Source organism: Vespa velutina, chromosome 8, assembly GCF_912470025.1.
Source record: "Vespa velutina chromosome 8, iVesVel2.1, whole genome shotgun sequence".
NCBI classification, from domain to species: Eukaryota; Metazoa; Arthropoda; class Insecta; order Hymenoptera; family Vespidae; genus Vespa; species Vespa velutina.
In genome coordinates, this window is record NC_062195.1 from 5,548,759 (window position 1) to 5,564,763 (window position 16,005).

Genomic DNA, 16,005 nt, shown 5'->3' on the forward strand with positions numbered 1-16,005 from the left:
ATATTTCTCTCTCTCTCTCTCTCTCTCTCTCTCTCTATCTATCTTTTCCCCTTGCTTTTAAAAAACAGTTTAAGAAACTTGTTTCCATAGACAAAATTGTATAATATAAATATCTTCGAAGAAAGAAATTGATATATATATATATACATATATATATATATATTATATATATATATATATATATATATATATATATATATATATATACGTAATCATATTACTGTATTATTCGTTTAAGACTATGCCAGTTTGTACTTTAAAATGTATTTTCTTTATGTTTTTCTTTTTTTTAATACTTCGAAATAAGAGAAAAATTTCAAATGACGAATTTTAAGTGATTTATCCTATATATGTGCAGACATACACGCACACACGCATACACGCATAACACGCATACGTTTTCTCTCTCTTTTTTCTCTTTTTCTTTTTTTTTTATGTATATATATATATATATTATACATATATATATATATATATATATATATATACATATATATATATATATATATAATGTTCATATATTATAATATAATCATTCTGTAGATTTAAAAGTTACTTATAATGCAAGTTCAATAATATACAACGATCCAATTTTATCGTAAGCTCCATTAACGATCGTTCAATTTCAAGTGTCCTTCGTTCTGTTACTTTTGATCCTCTTTGACAATAGCGACGCGGAATAATTTGTTCATTCCAAGTGATCGCCCCCGCCGTTTTTTGTTCTTATTTTCATTTTGACTTATAAAGAAAAAGGAGCTCATTTATTAGCAAGAGGAGTGAAACGATGACTTTTATAATATCTACATATTGATTGTAAATATATAATCTTTTGTTGGTTAAGAGAAAAAAAACAAAAATTAAGAAAAAAAAACAAAAAGAAAACAAAAGAGTCACAAAATAAAAAATTACATATGTATATATATGTATTTATATATATATATATATATATATATATATGTATATATATATGTATAAATATATATATATATATATATAAAAAGAAATTTCAATAATGTAATTTCTGATCGACATAATATGCGTGTCTTTATCGTAACTCGTATGCAGATATATATGAATCTTCGCGTTTAAAAATGCGAATGGACTTTTAAATATCACACTCCCCCAGGCGAACGTAGCTAACGAATTTGTACATTAATTAGTTTTCTTATTATTGTCATGGTATATATAATATCTTGTTAATAAAAATACTAAAATATTATGTATATCATATCTTATAGTATATATATATTTGTGTACTGTGTTTGCTATATGTATGTATATAGTGTATGTGTTATATATATATATATATATATATATATATATATATATACATATATATATATATGTGTACATATATATACACATACAACTTTATGTGCGTATATGTGTATGTGTATGTGTTATGTGTATAGAGAGAGATTATTGCATTATGCATTTTTGGTACCGTTACGTTATCTTATTTAGCGTATTCGCCGATACGCACATTCATTGGCAATTTTTCCCTATATATCATTAAATTTGGTTGCGTATCGAACGATTTTGCTGAGAACTTGGAAAAGCTCAAGTACATAACGATCCAACCCAAACAAGGGATGGTATCGTTCTCTCCTCGTGGCACGATTACAACGAACAGGAATACGAGAATAAGAGTTTCTCGTGAAATATTAAAAATAATTTGGCAAAACAAAAATCAAAATAAACGAAAGGAAACGTAGTACAATGACTTTCCTTTCTTTGCGTTGATTTGATTGAAGAGAAAAAAAAAATAATAACAATAAAAAAAAAAAAAAAAAAAAAAAAAAAAATAAAAAAAAAAGAAACACATCGATGGATGTAATACTTGATTAATTAGAAATTTTAAATGCGATTTTTCTGTTTGAATGGAGTAAGAACCGTACGTACTCGGCCAATGAAGCGGACATAGGACGAAGAACGCTCGAAAATTTACTCTCTGTATGGTTTACAGTAAGAGTAACGGTGATTCATATGTTGGCTGTAGGAGCCGGAGTGAGAAAAGCGTTTGAGGCACTTAGAGCACTGAAATGGTTTCTCGCCACTGTGCAACCGCTTATGTTCAGTTAGATGATGTTTGTGCTTGAACGCTCTTGGACACTCCACGCATTTGTACGGCCTTTGCCCTGTACAAAAAAAAGAAAAGAAAAGAAATCAACAATTTTATGCGATAATAAGATGTCTAATCGAACTTTAAGATTGGCCGTTATTTATTCGGGTCAGTATTTATAATAAAATATCAGTACGTAATATAAATGACGCAATCATGACACACAAACATGACGTAACCCTGACACTTAATTATTTATACCGACCAAAATATTCATATATATTTATCATTACAAAATACTTACCGTTAATTAATAATAATTAATACTGATCAAGTATATAGAAGCGTTTAAGATTTTACATATTTCTAATAATGTTTTCTTAAAATGAAATTTGTGTATTGATTTTTTATATATCGTTTGATAATTCGCATAAAAGCGGATATATCTATGTAGGTACAAAGATATTTTTTAAAGTCAATAAACTTACCGGAATGTTCATACTTGTGTCTCGCGAGAGAACTATGTTTTGAAAAAGTCTTGTCGCAACGATCACAAAAATAAAGTCCTTGTTCAGTATCTGCTGTGGTAGGCGGTTCGATTTGAACTGGATTTTCGTTCTCCTTTTTTGCGTTCCCATGATTTTGATTCTAAAAAGAAAGAAATTTTAATTTTGTGCATTGTAATGTAAATTTCATTATTAATTCAGAATTCGTGATAACAATTTTGTAAATATGATCGAAACGTTAAGTCATTAGATGATATAAAATAAATAAATATTTCTACGTTCTTTGTCGTATAAAATATCGTTCAATATATTTTAATTAATTAAAATGTTTGTTATAATAAATACGATATTATTTTTAAAATAATAATATTTCAATATCTTTGAAATTTTATTTTATAAAACATCTTCAAGTCTAACAAAAGGTTTTTATAAAATTTCAACGATCAAATAAATTTGGCTATATGTATCAAATAAAATTAGGTAGACATTTTGAAAATTTTCAAGGAATTAATGAAATAATTGAAATATTTACGAACGATGTACATCATCCGTGTATAAAATTTTGTTAGATTTGATTTAGCCAATACGCACATACATCACGACTTGTATGATTGATTTGAAAACAGAAATGAAAAAAAATTCTATTATAATCGTAATTAAGAAAAAAAAGCCATAAGATAAATACCTTTTGCGAGACGTCGACCGTGGAAGGCGTACGTTTCGTATCGATAGAATCGGTAATTTCTTCGTCTATAACAAGAGGCGAATCCTCGAGATCGTCCGTATCTTGATTTGGAACAGTAGAATTATTATCCTCTTTCTGTTCGCAAGGCGAAGAAACGTTTCTATTGGAGGTATCAACATCTTTGACGAGCGATATCGTAAGGACATCTTTCTTTGATAAATCCAAAGGTTGTTCTATCGTAGTTTGATTAGTTGGATTTGAAAGAGGTAACAATGCTGGTATCTTCGATTCTCTGCGATCTCTGGCACGAGAATTTTGAAACCAAACCTAACAGAACGATGGTATTAGTTTAATGAGGATAAAAAAAAGAAAAAAAAAAAAAAAAAAAAAAAAAGAAGGAAAAAAAAATTGAATAATAAATAAATATATAAAAGTGATAAAGATAGATATATATATTTGATAAAAATAAATATTTACCTGGACGACACGAGTTGGAAAATTAATGTAATTCGCTATCATAATAATCTCTTCTTTCTTTGGTCTAGGATTAATAGCGTAATAACCTTTGAGAACAGCCAATTGTTCGTCGTCTATCAATGACCTCGCCCTCACTCTCCTACCATTTTCTGTATGCGTTTGATTTCCATCTTCTTCGTCATCGGAATCCGGCTCGGAACTATCCTCGGCTTTCCTCTTGGAAGTTAACCTGGCAATACCATGGGGCTGATTAGCATCTTCAAGTTTAGCAGCCAAACCTTCGCTTTGTGAATCGTACTGATCCGTTACTGACCAATCAGGATAATGAGTCATCTCGCTCGATACTTCGCTATCCTGGTCCTATACAACAAAGTTACGATAAATTTATCAATATGTGTCGAAACATAATATAAAAATACAAATAAATTATATCCATGGAAATGATTGAAATAAATTTCAACATCTGCTTTAATATGAATACCTAGGATGGTATTTTTTTTTTCCTTCTTTAAAGATATCGACAATAAAAAAAGTAAATACCTATAATATGATATATTCATATCAAATATAATATTATAAAAATAATTATTATAAGTAAATAATATAATGATTAATATAAAAATAATATAATATTATAATCTCATATTATAAAAAAAAGAAAAGAAAAGAAACAAAAGAAAATATTTATGATATGATGTATTCATGAATCATTCAAATTTGAAATATATAAATATATGTATATGATGTAGCTATTAAATAATCATTATTTCAATAGTCATTTCATTTTAAACATTACATACTTGATAATCGTCATCGAATTCTCGTTTCATAGTGGCCGGTGAGGTAGACAATTTTTTTACATTCGCTTCTAATAATTGCTTCGTAACAGAGGTATTGACAGTCTCCAAAATACGTCGTACAACATCCAAGCCCTGCGATTCAATCGGGGCAGGTGATTCCTTCCCTTCAGTACCTTCCGTACCCTCTGAATCCGCTGTCGATGGGCTCATCGTTTCTCGATGATTTTCAAATTGTTCGGCGACTTCATCGAGTCGCTTGGAATGCAGTTGATTTAATATCTTTCCCAATGAGGATTGAAGGAAGTAACTACTAAAGCCCATCATTTGGGGTAGAAGGCTTGGTACATCGTAAATACCTATAAATGCAAAAAAAAAAAAAAAAGAAAGTGTTATTTGAAATTGAATAATTTTTTATTCATTGAGAAAACAGATACGGTTTTAAGATTTCTGACAAAGTGAAAAATTTATATATGCTATATGCGGTATATCGATAAATAAATAAATAGTGTTTTGTGGCAGTGATAAAAAATGCAAAAATTAATTTCTCAGAAAATTTTCCATCGAATAATTTTATATACAATAAAAAAAAAGAATAAAAAAAAAGAAAGAAAAGAGAAAAAAACAACAACAACAATCAAATATATTTCACAAATCTAATCGTCTTATAAAAATTCTATATATATAATTAAAATCGATCATTCCTTCTAATGCTGATTATATTTCTGTACAAGTTATATCTATTTAAGAATTTATGCAATCATAAAATTCAACATTAAAAAAGATCTTTCTTTGGACAAACGTAACAATCTTGTAAATAACAATTTACAAGATACACATAATACAACCCCATATCAAATAGATATATACATATTAAGTTTTTGATAAAATAGCTAATAAACAATTTGTAATTTTTTTTCTTTTTATCGCTCTTATAACAAATGACGATTTTCTCAAATCTGCGTAAAAATTTATTCAATATTAAATATCGTTTAAATTCTTTTATTGTGCGTAATATCTCATATTAATATATGTGCGATTACCTCCGCCTTCTCGTATTTCTTGATAATCTGAAGGAGAAAGCTTTGGCAGTATCGGTAAAAAAGTATTGTTGTTCGCCGCAAGAAGTGTATCTTCACGTCGTCCAGGAACCGATTGCGTTGGGGTTTTCTTCGAGCATTTATCAACATTACTTATACTGCTTTGTCTCGATTTCTTCAAATTTACGATTAAGCACTTTTTGGAAGTCATATGACTTGAATAAGAGCCAGAATGTGAAAATCTTTTTCCGCAGTTGTTACATTGAAATGGTTTTTCACCGCTGTGTATACGAAGATGTTCCTAAATAATATGAAAAGATTAAGTCGAAAGAAAAGTTCGTAGAAACGATCGTGTTCGCGTACCTTAAGGTGATGTTTAAATTTGAAAGCTTTCTCACAGTGGGGACATTTAAATTTTCGAAGTACTGCACTTTCGTCATGGCTGATCATATGCCTTTGTAATCGATAGACGTTAGCGAAAGTCTTATTACATACTTTGCATGACTGTAACGAAAGGTAAATAAATTTGTTAATGTAACAAACCGTGAAATACATGAATATAAATAAGAGAAATTTCACTTATTTATAGCTTACAACTTGAGAAAATTGAGCGTTTGGATCATTTTTGTCGACCGAGTAAAGCGTCTTGTGAGCGTCCTCGATATGAAGTTGAAGTACGTGCGCGTCCCGGAAGAGTATGCCGCAGTGGGAACAAGTTTGGCCATTTCCTCGTTTAACCGTCGATCCTCCCTCGTTATCATCACCACCTCCGCCACCACCACCACCACCACCACCACCACCACCACCACCACCACCATCAACACCACCGCCACCGCTACCGCCACCGCCGCCGCCGCCGCCGCCACCGCCACCGCCGCCGCCGCCGCCACCGCCGCCATCCTCGTCGAGTACGGCCGACGTGGCTTCAGCGGTACAGCCTTCGGTTGCCGTCGTCACCGTCGTCGCTACGTCCGCACCACCTGCTTCGTCCTCGCTGCAATCTAAGTATATACAAAGTAAGCGCAAATGCGCTCTTACGGATAACGTATCATTAAAAAAGAAAAAAAAGTATATATATATAAAAAGAAAAAATAGAAGCAAAAAGAAACATTAAAAAAAAAAAAAAAAGAAAAGAAAAGAACAATACAAAAAATCATCACTACCGAGTTGCAAAGTCGTGTACAATTCTGGGAGGGTCCATTGTCATTAGTTACGACGCATCTACGTATATGCATAGATACCTATACGAAAGCTATATAGAGATTGATATCTACATGCACATGTATATGTATATATATATATATATGCGTGTGTACTTATACACACATATATACACACTGGTATCCCTCCCTTTACCAGTTTTTCGCACGAGGCTTCGCACGGCACCCTGTGCACGACGCCCTACACGATGCCACGCACGCGTCGAGCCGAGCACCACGACGACACACGGACCATGAGGGGAAAAATGACACATGACCGTGAGCCCGCTCGAGCCTGCATAACTTTTCGGTCCGATCATTGTACCAGCAGGGATTCAAACGCTGCTCCCACTATACCTATTCCCATTCGTGATCATGAACCATTTTACGACTTCGATATCGCGGTAGATACCTATTGTATCTATGAGAAGTTATATTATTAACGGATCAAACAAGAAAATCTTCTAAAGTTTCACCTTTCTCCCTTATTAATCTCTATCGATAGCCTTCTTTTATTTATCTTCGATTTATTTATCCCTTCTTTTATGTATTTTGCTTTGGTATAATAATGATCGATATTTCACTATTAAAACACTAACGAAACGCATTCTTATTCTGACTGACTTTCGTTCGTGTTCGTTCATGAAATGAACTTTGATCAGCGTGCAGTCCGATAAGATGTCGAAACGGGTCACAGCCGTGACCTTTCCAGCCTTCCTGTCAACGGTTCGTGGATCATTCGTTCTTCGTTGCGTAGCTCGCAATGTTACGTTATTTCTCAAGAGCTCGATTTATACCAATATATTTTTGCAACAATACGAACAAAATTATAAGGAATATTAGATAATCTTTCGGAATAAGAAATTAACTAAATACGAACGAATAAATTTATATATATATATATATATATATATATATATATGTCGTCTATAAGATCATTTATCCTTGTTCTATTTATTTATCAGTGGTGACCTAACTATTGATTTTGTTTTGTAAAGATATCGCATAGAAAAGAAACATACGTCTAAGTTTCATATCGAAAAACACGGGGGTTATAAATCGACAAAAGTTTAAGTTTAATTAACAAAATTGTTTTCTCATCGATGAAAAATAAATTCTCATTTTTGTTTTTCATGATTTTTTTTCTTTCTCTGATCCATCTCAATGATCAAAGATGATGCTTCTACCAATGATGTCAGTGGAATGTGGGAAATGATATAAGCAACTTGCATATTGTCTATTCTAACACGTAACACGTCTCGGTTATATGTAGATCATGATCTTAATGGACTATAGAACGAAAACAAGAAGAAGAATCAACGACTGAGAGAATATTACGAACTATCGTAACGATTACATGATCGATGCCACTTTCTCGAGAGCTATACACGAGCTCGAATCGTTCACTAAAATTATCAGTTTCGTTATGATCTCCTGTTATTTATCTTATTCCCGTTATCTTAAATAGAATTAACGTTCGGGTATCATGTTTTTCGCCAGTTCATTTCTGTCTTCCTAAAATCTAAACTAATTTATAAAATGATCGATTTACAAGAAATCTTTAATTCTATTGTTTGACCATATCGATCGTTTTCTCGTCTAATTGTATTTACGATAATTAATATACGATAAAAATCGACAAAGAAAATCTATCTTCGAAGAAAATTTAATTAGGCCAGAAATGAAGTATACGTAATGTGTTATTTTATCAATGTTTTTTTTTTTTTTCTTTCCCATTAAAGTTGCACTTATTAGGAAAGAATTCCTGCGGTCGGCGATACTTTCTAATGCAACGAATCTTCATTTCGTCATTTCCATATACTTGGGGGAAAAGAAAAAAAAAAAAAAAAAAAAAAAACAGAAATTCTTCGTGACCATTTACCCTTGTGGTCATGGATAAACCGCATATCTCGTGGCTTCTATATTTCATTGAATTTCTTTCGAGTTCTCTCGTGTGACACTTATGTTAGTAAATACAATTTATAAAACGATTTCTCGAGAGGGACTTTACAAGTCCCGAATGAAATTATCGAGATCCTAAAGAACTATAATTTCTATTCGAATCTTAAATATATAAATTGATCAGAAATTTATTAGTCTTGCAGTTTAACGATCTTAAAGAAAAAAAACAAGGAAGATAATTACTCCAAAAAAAAGTCTCGAAAAAGTGTAAATGATCATTAAATTGATCTAATAACTTTTGGCCAGTATTTCGATAAGAACAAATGCAATATATATATATACGTTTACTTCAGGACGAATACTTCTCGTTCTTTCGTTTTTCATCGCGTAAAATAATATCATTAAGAGAGAATGAGTCTACCCAAAAAAAAAAAAAAAAAAAAAAAAAAAAAAGAAAAAAGATTGAAAACGGAAAGAGTATGATCTTTTTAACGTATCCTGCTGAAAAAAAAAAAAAAGAAAATAAATAAATAAAATGGAATAAACCCTGAAAGCAGATGGGAAATAAAAGGGGGAAAAAAGGTTCGCAGTATAAATGGAAGAAGAAACATCGTTGAGTAGTTTAATTTTTCGAAATATAGTACAAAAAAAAAAAAGAAAAAACAGGAAAAAGAAAAGAGAGAAAGGAGGAGTATAGGTATGAGAAAAAGTTGGATGGTAGCCATGCCCTTAGACGGTGACGAAAAGATGGGCGCGCTTACGTCATCAAGAGCGTCGAGAAGAACGGATGGCGGCGTACTGCCGAGTATGGACTGCTATGAACTTATGGAGCGACCAGAGTAAAGGCGCGTTTGCACTCGAGCAGTAGCTCCAACTTGCTCTCGAGGATATCGTGCGCGCCACAACGAACAAGGATATAAACCGTGCGGCGCGTGAGCCAAGTAAGTAAACGCGATTTCTCCGACTGAATCCAAAGAGAGGTCATTGAGCCTGATAGGGCGCGGTCGCCATCTTCCATGACATTAAAACTATTTCGATGCCTTCCTTTTCTTTCTTTTTCTTTCTTTTCTTTCTCTTCTTCATTCCTTATGACAATTCTCTTGTTTAAATATTAGTATTATAATATACAATATGATACATAAGTTAATATAAAATATGTATTATAATATATAAAATATATGATTATAATATAAAATATATAAGATATACGCATACATTTATATATGTATATATATATAGGTATATGCGTGGGTGTATATTTTTGTTTAAAAAAGAATAAAAAAAATTATTGAACTTTAATATACACCTCTGTATATTATAATTATTTTCATGTTATTATCATATAGTCGTTGTTATTTGAAAAAAAAAGCCGAGGAGGATAAAAGGAAGCTCGATTGAAATAATAAGAAAAGAAATGTATTCTGAATACAAATGTCCGCAAGTAAAACGCAGAATCGTTTTATTATCAAAAACGAAAGACAAAATAATAATCGTGAAAGAGAGATAACTCGATGCGATATCTCATAAAGAAAATATTTGCGCGTTTCTCAATGAAGCCTGACGTATTACATATGTACCTATGTACTAGTCAATATACTATGTATATCATCATACGACGTTTATTGCGATGTATGCAAAATCTAATCTTTTTCATTTGTTTATGTGCCAAATCATGAACGAAGAGAGAGAGAGAGAGAAAGAAAGAGAGATATTATTACTAATACTAATCTAATTAATAATAATAATGTTATCGTCGATAATATTTGTTCATACGTTATCTTCTATAGAATGTAAATGTTTTTTAATAACTTTACGATAGCAATTTTTGTTTTTTTTTTTTATTCATATATATATATGTATATACATATATATGTCGTTTAAATACAAAATAGCGGAGAAGTATTAATAGATTTCTACAGAAATGCTTTGTTGCGATTTTATATACGGATATTACGTGCAATTTGACGATGAATAAAAAAAAAAAAAATCAATGAATATTTTGTATTCAATCTGTTGAGTCTGATTTGATGCATTTTTATGCATCTTCGTATTCATTATAAATATGTTTTATTTAATAATTGCAATGTATCATATTATACGTTTTCATTGTTTAATAATTGTATCTACAGAAATAAATATAAATATAAATATATTACGAAAATTAATATCCACTAATTATCCAAAACGAAAATATGTATTAAAATACATCGACAGTAATGTATTCGATTAAAATATACAATTTTTTTTAGATTTATGTATGTACAAAATATATGTAAATAAAAAATATATTAGTATAACTTGCAGTCTCTGACGAAACGTAATATTTACAACTCGTTTTAATATCTAGTAATTTATTATAATATCGAAATGATGTATTATATATAAACATATATATATATATATATATATAAAATGTAATACATATACGTAACATATATCTTCCTATAACTTGACTCGATCAAAATTTAATCCGAATATATACGATTTCTTAAATGAATTTATCAATTAATAAATATTCGTTGTATACGTAGTTTTGATAAAATAGCATTGAAAATATATTACAAAATCGGATTTGATAAGTAGAATTCGATAAAATATTATGTAAAATAGCGTTAAATTATAAAAAGCAAAAAAAAACATTTGCTAAACGATACGCTTAATATCTCATGAACAAGAATGCGTAATAAGGAATAAAGGAAGTATATATTTTTAATGTAAATAATTGAAAAGTTTCATGTGAACGAATAACGATGAAAATTTATCATTGTTTTCAGGTATTCGTTTACTCTCGAATTTCTTTGTTGCCTAGCAATGATTACGATAAATGATCAAATTCATGGAAATATATGATAAAAATAAATCATCTTTTGTTATCTACGCGTATACTTGGTACGCTGACATCGACTTTTTTCAGGAGGCCCATCGTCGTCTATCATTCCAGAGCTGAATTTCCGTTCGAGAAAGACAACAACGAGAATAGAACGTTCATTTGATTTTTAGAAGAACGCAATTAATCTTGATTTTAAATCGTGCAATATAAAAAATCGTAACTTCGTAGAATCGTAACTTCGTAGAATCGTAACTTGAAAGAATTGTTTAGCAAGTTAAAATGAAAAATTTATTGAACGGTCCAATGAAACTTTCGATTCGCTTTAATTAATTATCTCCGTTCGAGGTTGATATTTTCGAAGAAAATTCTCTTGCCATAGATCTTTTGAGGTCATCGGGTCACTGTGCTCACACAGGAAATAAGAAGGAGCACGTTACGGCGAGTAGCACAGAGTTTCAACGAAATCGAAGCGGGGGCGTCTGTTATTTTTTCTTTTTTTCTTTTTTATTCGGATATATCTTGGTTCGCGGTGTGGAAAGGTCTACGATAAGTGGGGATGGAGGAGGGTAAGAGTGTCCTACGTTGCATACATTGCACATGCGCTTACGACAAGACGAAAAGAAAAAGGGAGAGAGAGAAAGAGAAAGAGATAGAGAGAGAGAGAGAGAGAGAGAGAGAGGGAGAGAGAGAGAGATAGAGAGAGTGAGAGAGTGAGAGAGGCAAGAGCGTAGTGAGACAAAAATACGTATCGCATCTCTTTGGTGATGGACAATGTAGCCAGTAGTAGATAAAAGATAGAGGTTAGAAAGTAAAAATTAGAAATTCTTACCTTTGTATGTGTTCCGAACAAGAGTCATGCTCATATTCGCGAAAGCACCGATCGGTATTGCGTTTCGCGCGTGTCACTCTTGTTCGTTGCCGAGGACAACGAGGACGCGAGACGCAACCCAAACGACGATATCCTTCCTTCCTTCGTGGCCACGTAATCTCGATGTCTGTTCAAGAATTCGTCCAACGACGTTTAGTGCCACAGCAGCGCAGCATTCTCGTGCACGTATTCCTTTACTTTCGACGTAACTTGGAATATCTATCGGGTTCGCCGTTTTTCTCACTTATTTAATAAGACCGAAACTCGAAATATACCGGCCGGATGTTGTTCTCTACGCGCACTATCGATCACTTTCTCACTCTTTTCTTTTTTTCGTCTTCTTCTTCTTATCTTTCTCTTTACGCCTAACTATCAATTCATTTCTTTCTTTCTTTCTTTCTTTCTTTCTTTCTTTCTTTCTTTTTTTCTTTCCCTTTTCTTTTTCTTTTTTCTCTTTTCTTTCTTTTTCCTTTTCTCTAACGAGTTTGAAAGGTGTTGACAAATTTTCCAAATAAATTTCTCTTCTTTTACTTCGTCTTCGTCTTCTTCTCCTATTTTATATCTAATGAGGAGGAGAAGGCGAAGGCAGCGACGACGGCGATGACGACGACGACGACGACGACGACGACGACGACGACGAATGGGAGGGTGTCGCCTCACGTGGTGGCGAAAAAGAGGCCGATCTATCGAGTTACTTTTTCACAATGTTTCCCGACGACGACGACGACGACTACGACTACGACGACGGCGATGACGATGACGAAGACGACGATAAGAGAGAAAAGATTCTTTTAGAAATATATGATTACAACGGGACTGATCTAACGGCGTTAAGAGATAGCTTTGTAAATGAGTGGAAGATGATTGCTGATCCTCCGAAAGGCGCCGTGCGTAACTCTCAGGAGGATGATGGTGAGAGCGGGGAGAGAGGAAGGAGAAGCTGTCGTCGTATAGCGAGAGGAAAGACGAAGAGGAGCGCGATGTCAATGATTCTGCCGTTCGTTTGTTCCACCGCTTGGTTCTTCGTTCCTTGCGTCTGACCTATCTCGAATGGGCGGGACGCGATGTCGCCGCACGAAAACGCCACCGCTTCGCTCGCGTGACGCTTTTCCGCTTCTCTCAGGTGCTGACCTTCGCACCGAGCTTGAAAATCTTATTGGTTCTCTATCTCTCTATCTCTCTCTCTCTCTCTCTCTCTCTCTCTCTCTCTGTGTCTGTCTGTCTATCTATCACTATCTATCTATCTATGTATCTCAATCTACTATTCCACTATTTGGTTTTACGCGATGTCCGATCGATCGCATCCACATCCTTCTAGATTGAACTCGCCTTTGCGTTTCTCCACCCCGTGCTCTACCTTTTTCTCTCTGTCTGGACACCTTCCTGTCAATTTATCCAACGTTTACGTTTATCAAAGACACAATCACATTTTCTTCCCTTTTCTTTTCTTCTCTTTTTCTCTTTCTTTTTCTTTTCTTTTCTTTTCTTTTCTTTTCTTTTCTTTTCCTTTTTTTTTTAGTTGTCACTTCTCGAAGCAATCTCACCACTATTACACTCGCGATTTATTTAACGACGAGAAAGAAAAGGACGAGTATCGAGGGAATCGGAGAATGTATAGACACAAGAATGAATATTTAAAATTTGATTTCACTTGCTTTCACGGAGAAGGAAAGCTTTATTTTTTGTTTTCTATTTTGAATTCTTTTCTTTTTTTTTTTTTTTGTATTATTTATTTCATTCTCTCTCCCTTCTCCTTCTCCTCCTTCTTCTTCTTCTTCTTCTTCTTCTTTTCCTCCACCTCCTCTCTACCCACTAATTACACTTGTTTCTCTTCTTTAGGTATTTCTTTTCTTCCTCGCGTATATAAAGTTTAAGGAAAAAAAGGAATAAGATCTTTTGGGAGGGTAGGTTGGAAAGGGGGGAAAATAGAAGAGAGGAAAAAAAAAGAGAGATAGAGAAGAGAAGGAACGAGGGAAAAAGCGAGGATTTAATGTTCGATGTTAGGGCATGGTAAGATCGGGCGAAACAGAAGCGTCCGTTTTACACTAGCTGACTCGAAGCACCGAACACCGGTAAACGCGCTCCCAACTAACACACATTGGAGAGAAAAGATCGGGTACTGCTTTGGAAGGTTACTATAGGATGGGACGGACGATGATGGCGGCTGTAGCACGGAGGAGCCACCGCCCCCGTGGCTTTGCTCCCCCTCTGTGCCCCTCTTTAGCCGGCACCGGCACCGGCACCACCGCCACCTCCACTTCCACCTCCACCTCCACCTCCGCCACCACCACCACCGCTACCACCACTACCGCCTTTTCCCTTCCCAATATCGTATCGTCCAGTGAGTCGGCGCACCACATTTACCCCACTCCGCCTACAATCTCCCTCCCCCTTTTTACCTTCTCTTCGTCACGGTGCGAGACCCTCCCGCCACCCGCCCTAAACCAGAGACTTACTCTCTCTCTCTCTCTCTCTCTCTCTCTCTTTCTTTCTCTCTTTCTCTCTTTCTCTCTCTACTTCGGGCTCCTACTCGGACGTCGTCCAGAGTCTACGACGTAGCTAACAGCAGCCTTTATCATCCTCGCCCAAAGTCCCCGCGCGCAAGTCACGCATCCTACGTCGACGCCTTCTCCGCCACTGCCACCACCACTACCATCTACTTTTCACCTCCACCTCCATCTCCACCACCATCACCACCTTTTCTCCTCCACCTCGTCATCGTGGCGTCACCGTGCCGGCACAGCGTCCCTAGCCTCCGTCGTCCCTAACTACGCGAGAAGTATACCTCTCAACTAAATTTTCTTTCTCTCTCTTTCTCTCTCTCTCTCTCTCTCTCTCTCCACCTATCTATCTATTTACTCTCCCTTTCTTTATTTCTCTCTCTCTCTCTCTCCCTCTCTCTCTTGCAATTTGACAAACCTACGTGCGATCCTCCTCATCATAATCTCTTTCTCTTCGCAGTATTCCGATTTTTCTTTTTTCATCTTTTTTTCTTTTCTCGAACATTTGAAGAAACCTAACAACTACGATCGATACCATCTGCCGACTGTAAGTCGACTAATTTCTTATCGGATGACGTATTCATTAACCGGAAACCGGGATATCGTTTGTTCCCTACTTAACGGATGCCTTGCTCCTATTTTTCTTATCTACAAGGGAGGATGTATATAATCACGGATACGATTCGTTTCTCTCTTTCCATGTCCGCTGGATCAACTTGCTTTTAAATAATATTTACAATTTTACCAAAAATTTCTAATCTCTTTTTATAACTATTATACAAATTGAAAAAGGGATCTAAATGAAAATATTTGTCTTACGTTAAATTTTAATTAGAAATTCGTAACTGTGTAAATATGTATTTCTGTTCTTCAATCAAATTAGCGATTAACATTGATACGCATATTCCTAAGTCATAGATACGCATATTCCATAGCATCTCTCAAATTCAAAATTCAAAATCGATTTTTCTCTTCCTCCCTATCGTTTTAATAACAAACCATTGTAAAAAAAAAAAAATATAGTATTAACGAATAAACAATTAATAGTAAATTATTAAATAAAAGCATAAAGTTTAAAAATAATTTCATAAACGTAAACTGAAAGATAGTGAGAGCAAGAAAGATTAAAGTAGAACGT

General features: G+C 33.7%; 1 protein-coding gene across 2 annotated transcripts; it reads right to left on the minus strand.

The window, feature by feature from the left end:
• Positions 1–1,751: 1,751 nt before the first annotated feature.
• LOC124950860 (zinc finger protein 1) lies at positions 1,752–13,086 on the minus strand. Of its 2 annotated transcripts, XM_047498259.1 has the most exons (10): positions 12,328–13,086; positions 6,162–6,568; positions 5,931–6,071; positions 5,571–5,868; positions 4,531–4,886; positions 4,044–4,090; positions 3,731–3,959; positions 3,254–3,580; positions 2,551–2,710; positions 1,752–2,138 (listed from the first exon to the last, which is right to left on the minus strand). In XM_047498259.1, exons 1-10 carry the CDS (start codon positions 12,359–12,361, stop codon positions 1,945–1,947), a joined length of 2,193 nt encoding a protein of 730 aa, XP_047354215.1. In that variant the 5' UTR covers positions 12,362–13,086; the 3' UTR covers positions 1,752–1,944. The 2 variants fall into 2 exon arrangements, with proteins under 2 accessions (XP_047354215.1, XP_047354214.1); XM_047498258.1 differs by having other exon boundaries at positions 3,731–4,090.
• Between the last annotated feature and the right edge of the window lie 2,919 nt (positions 13,087–16,005).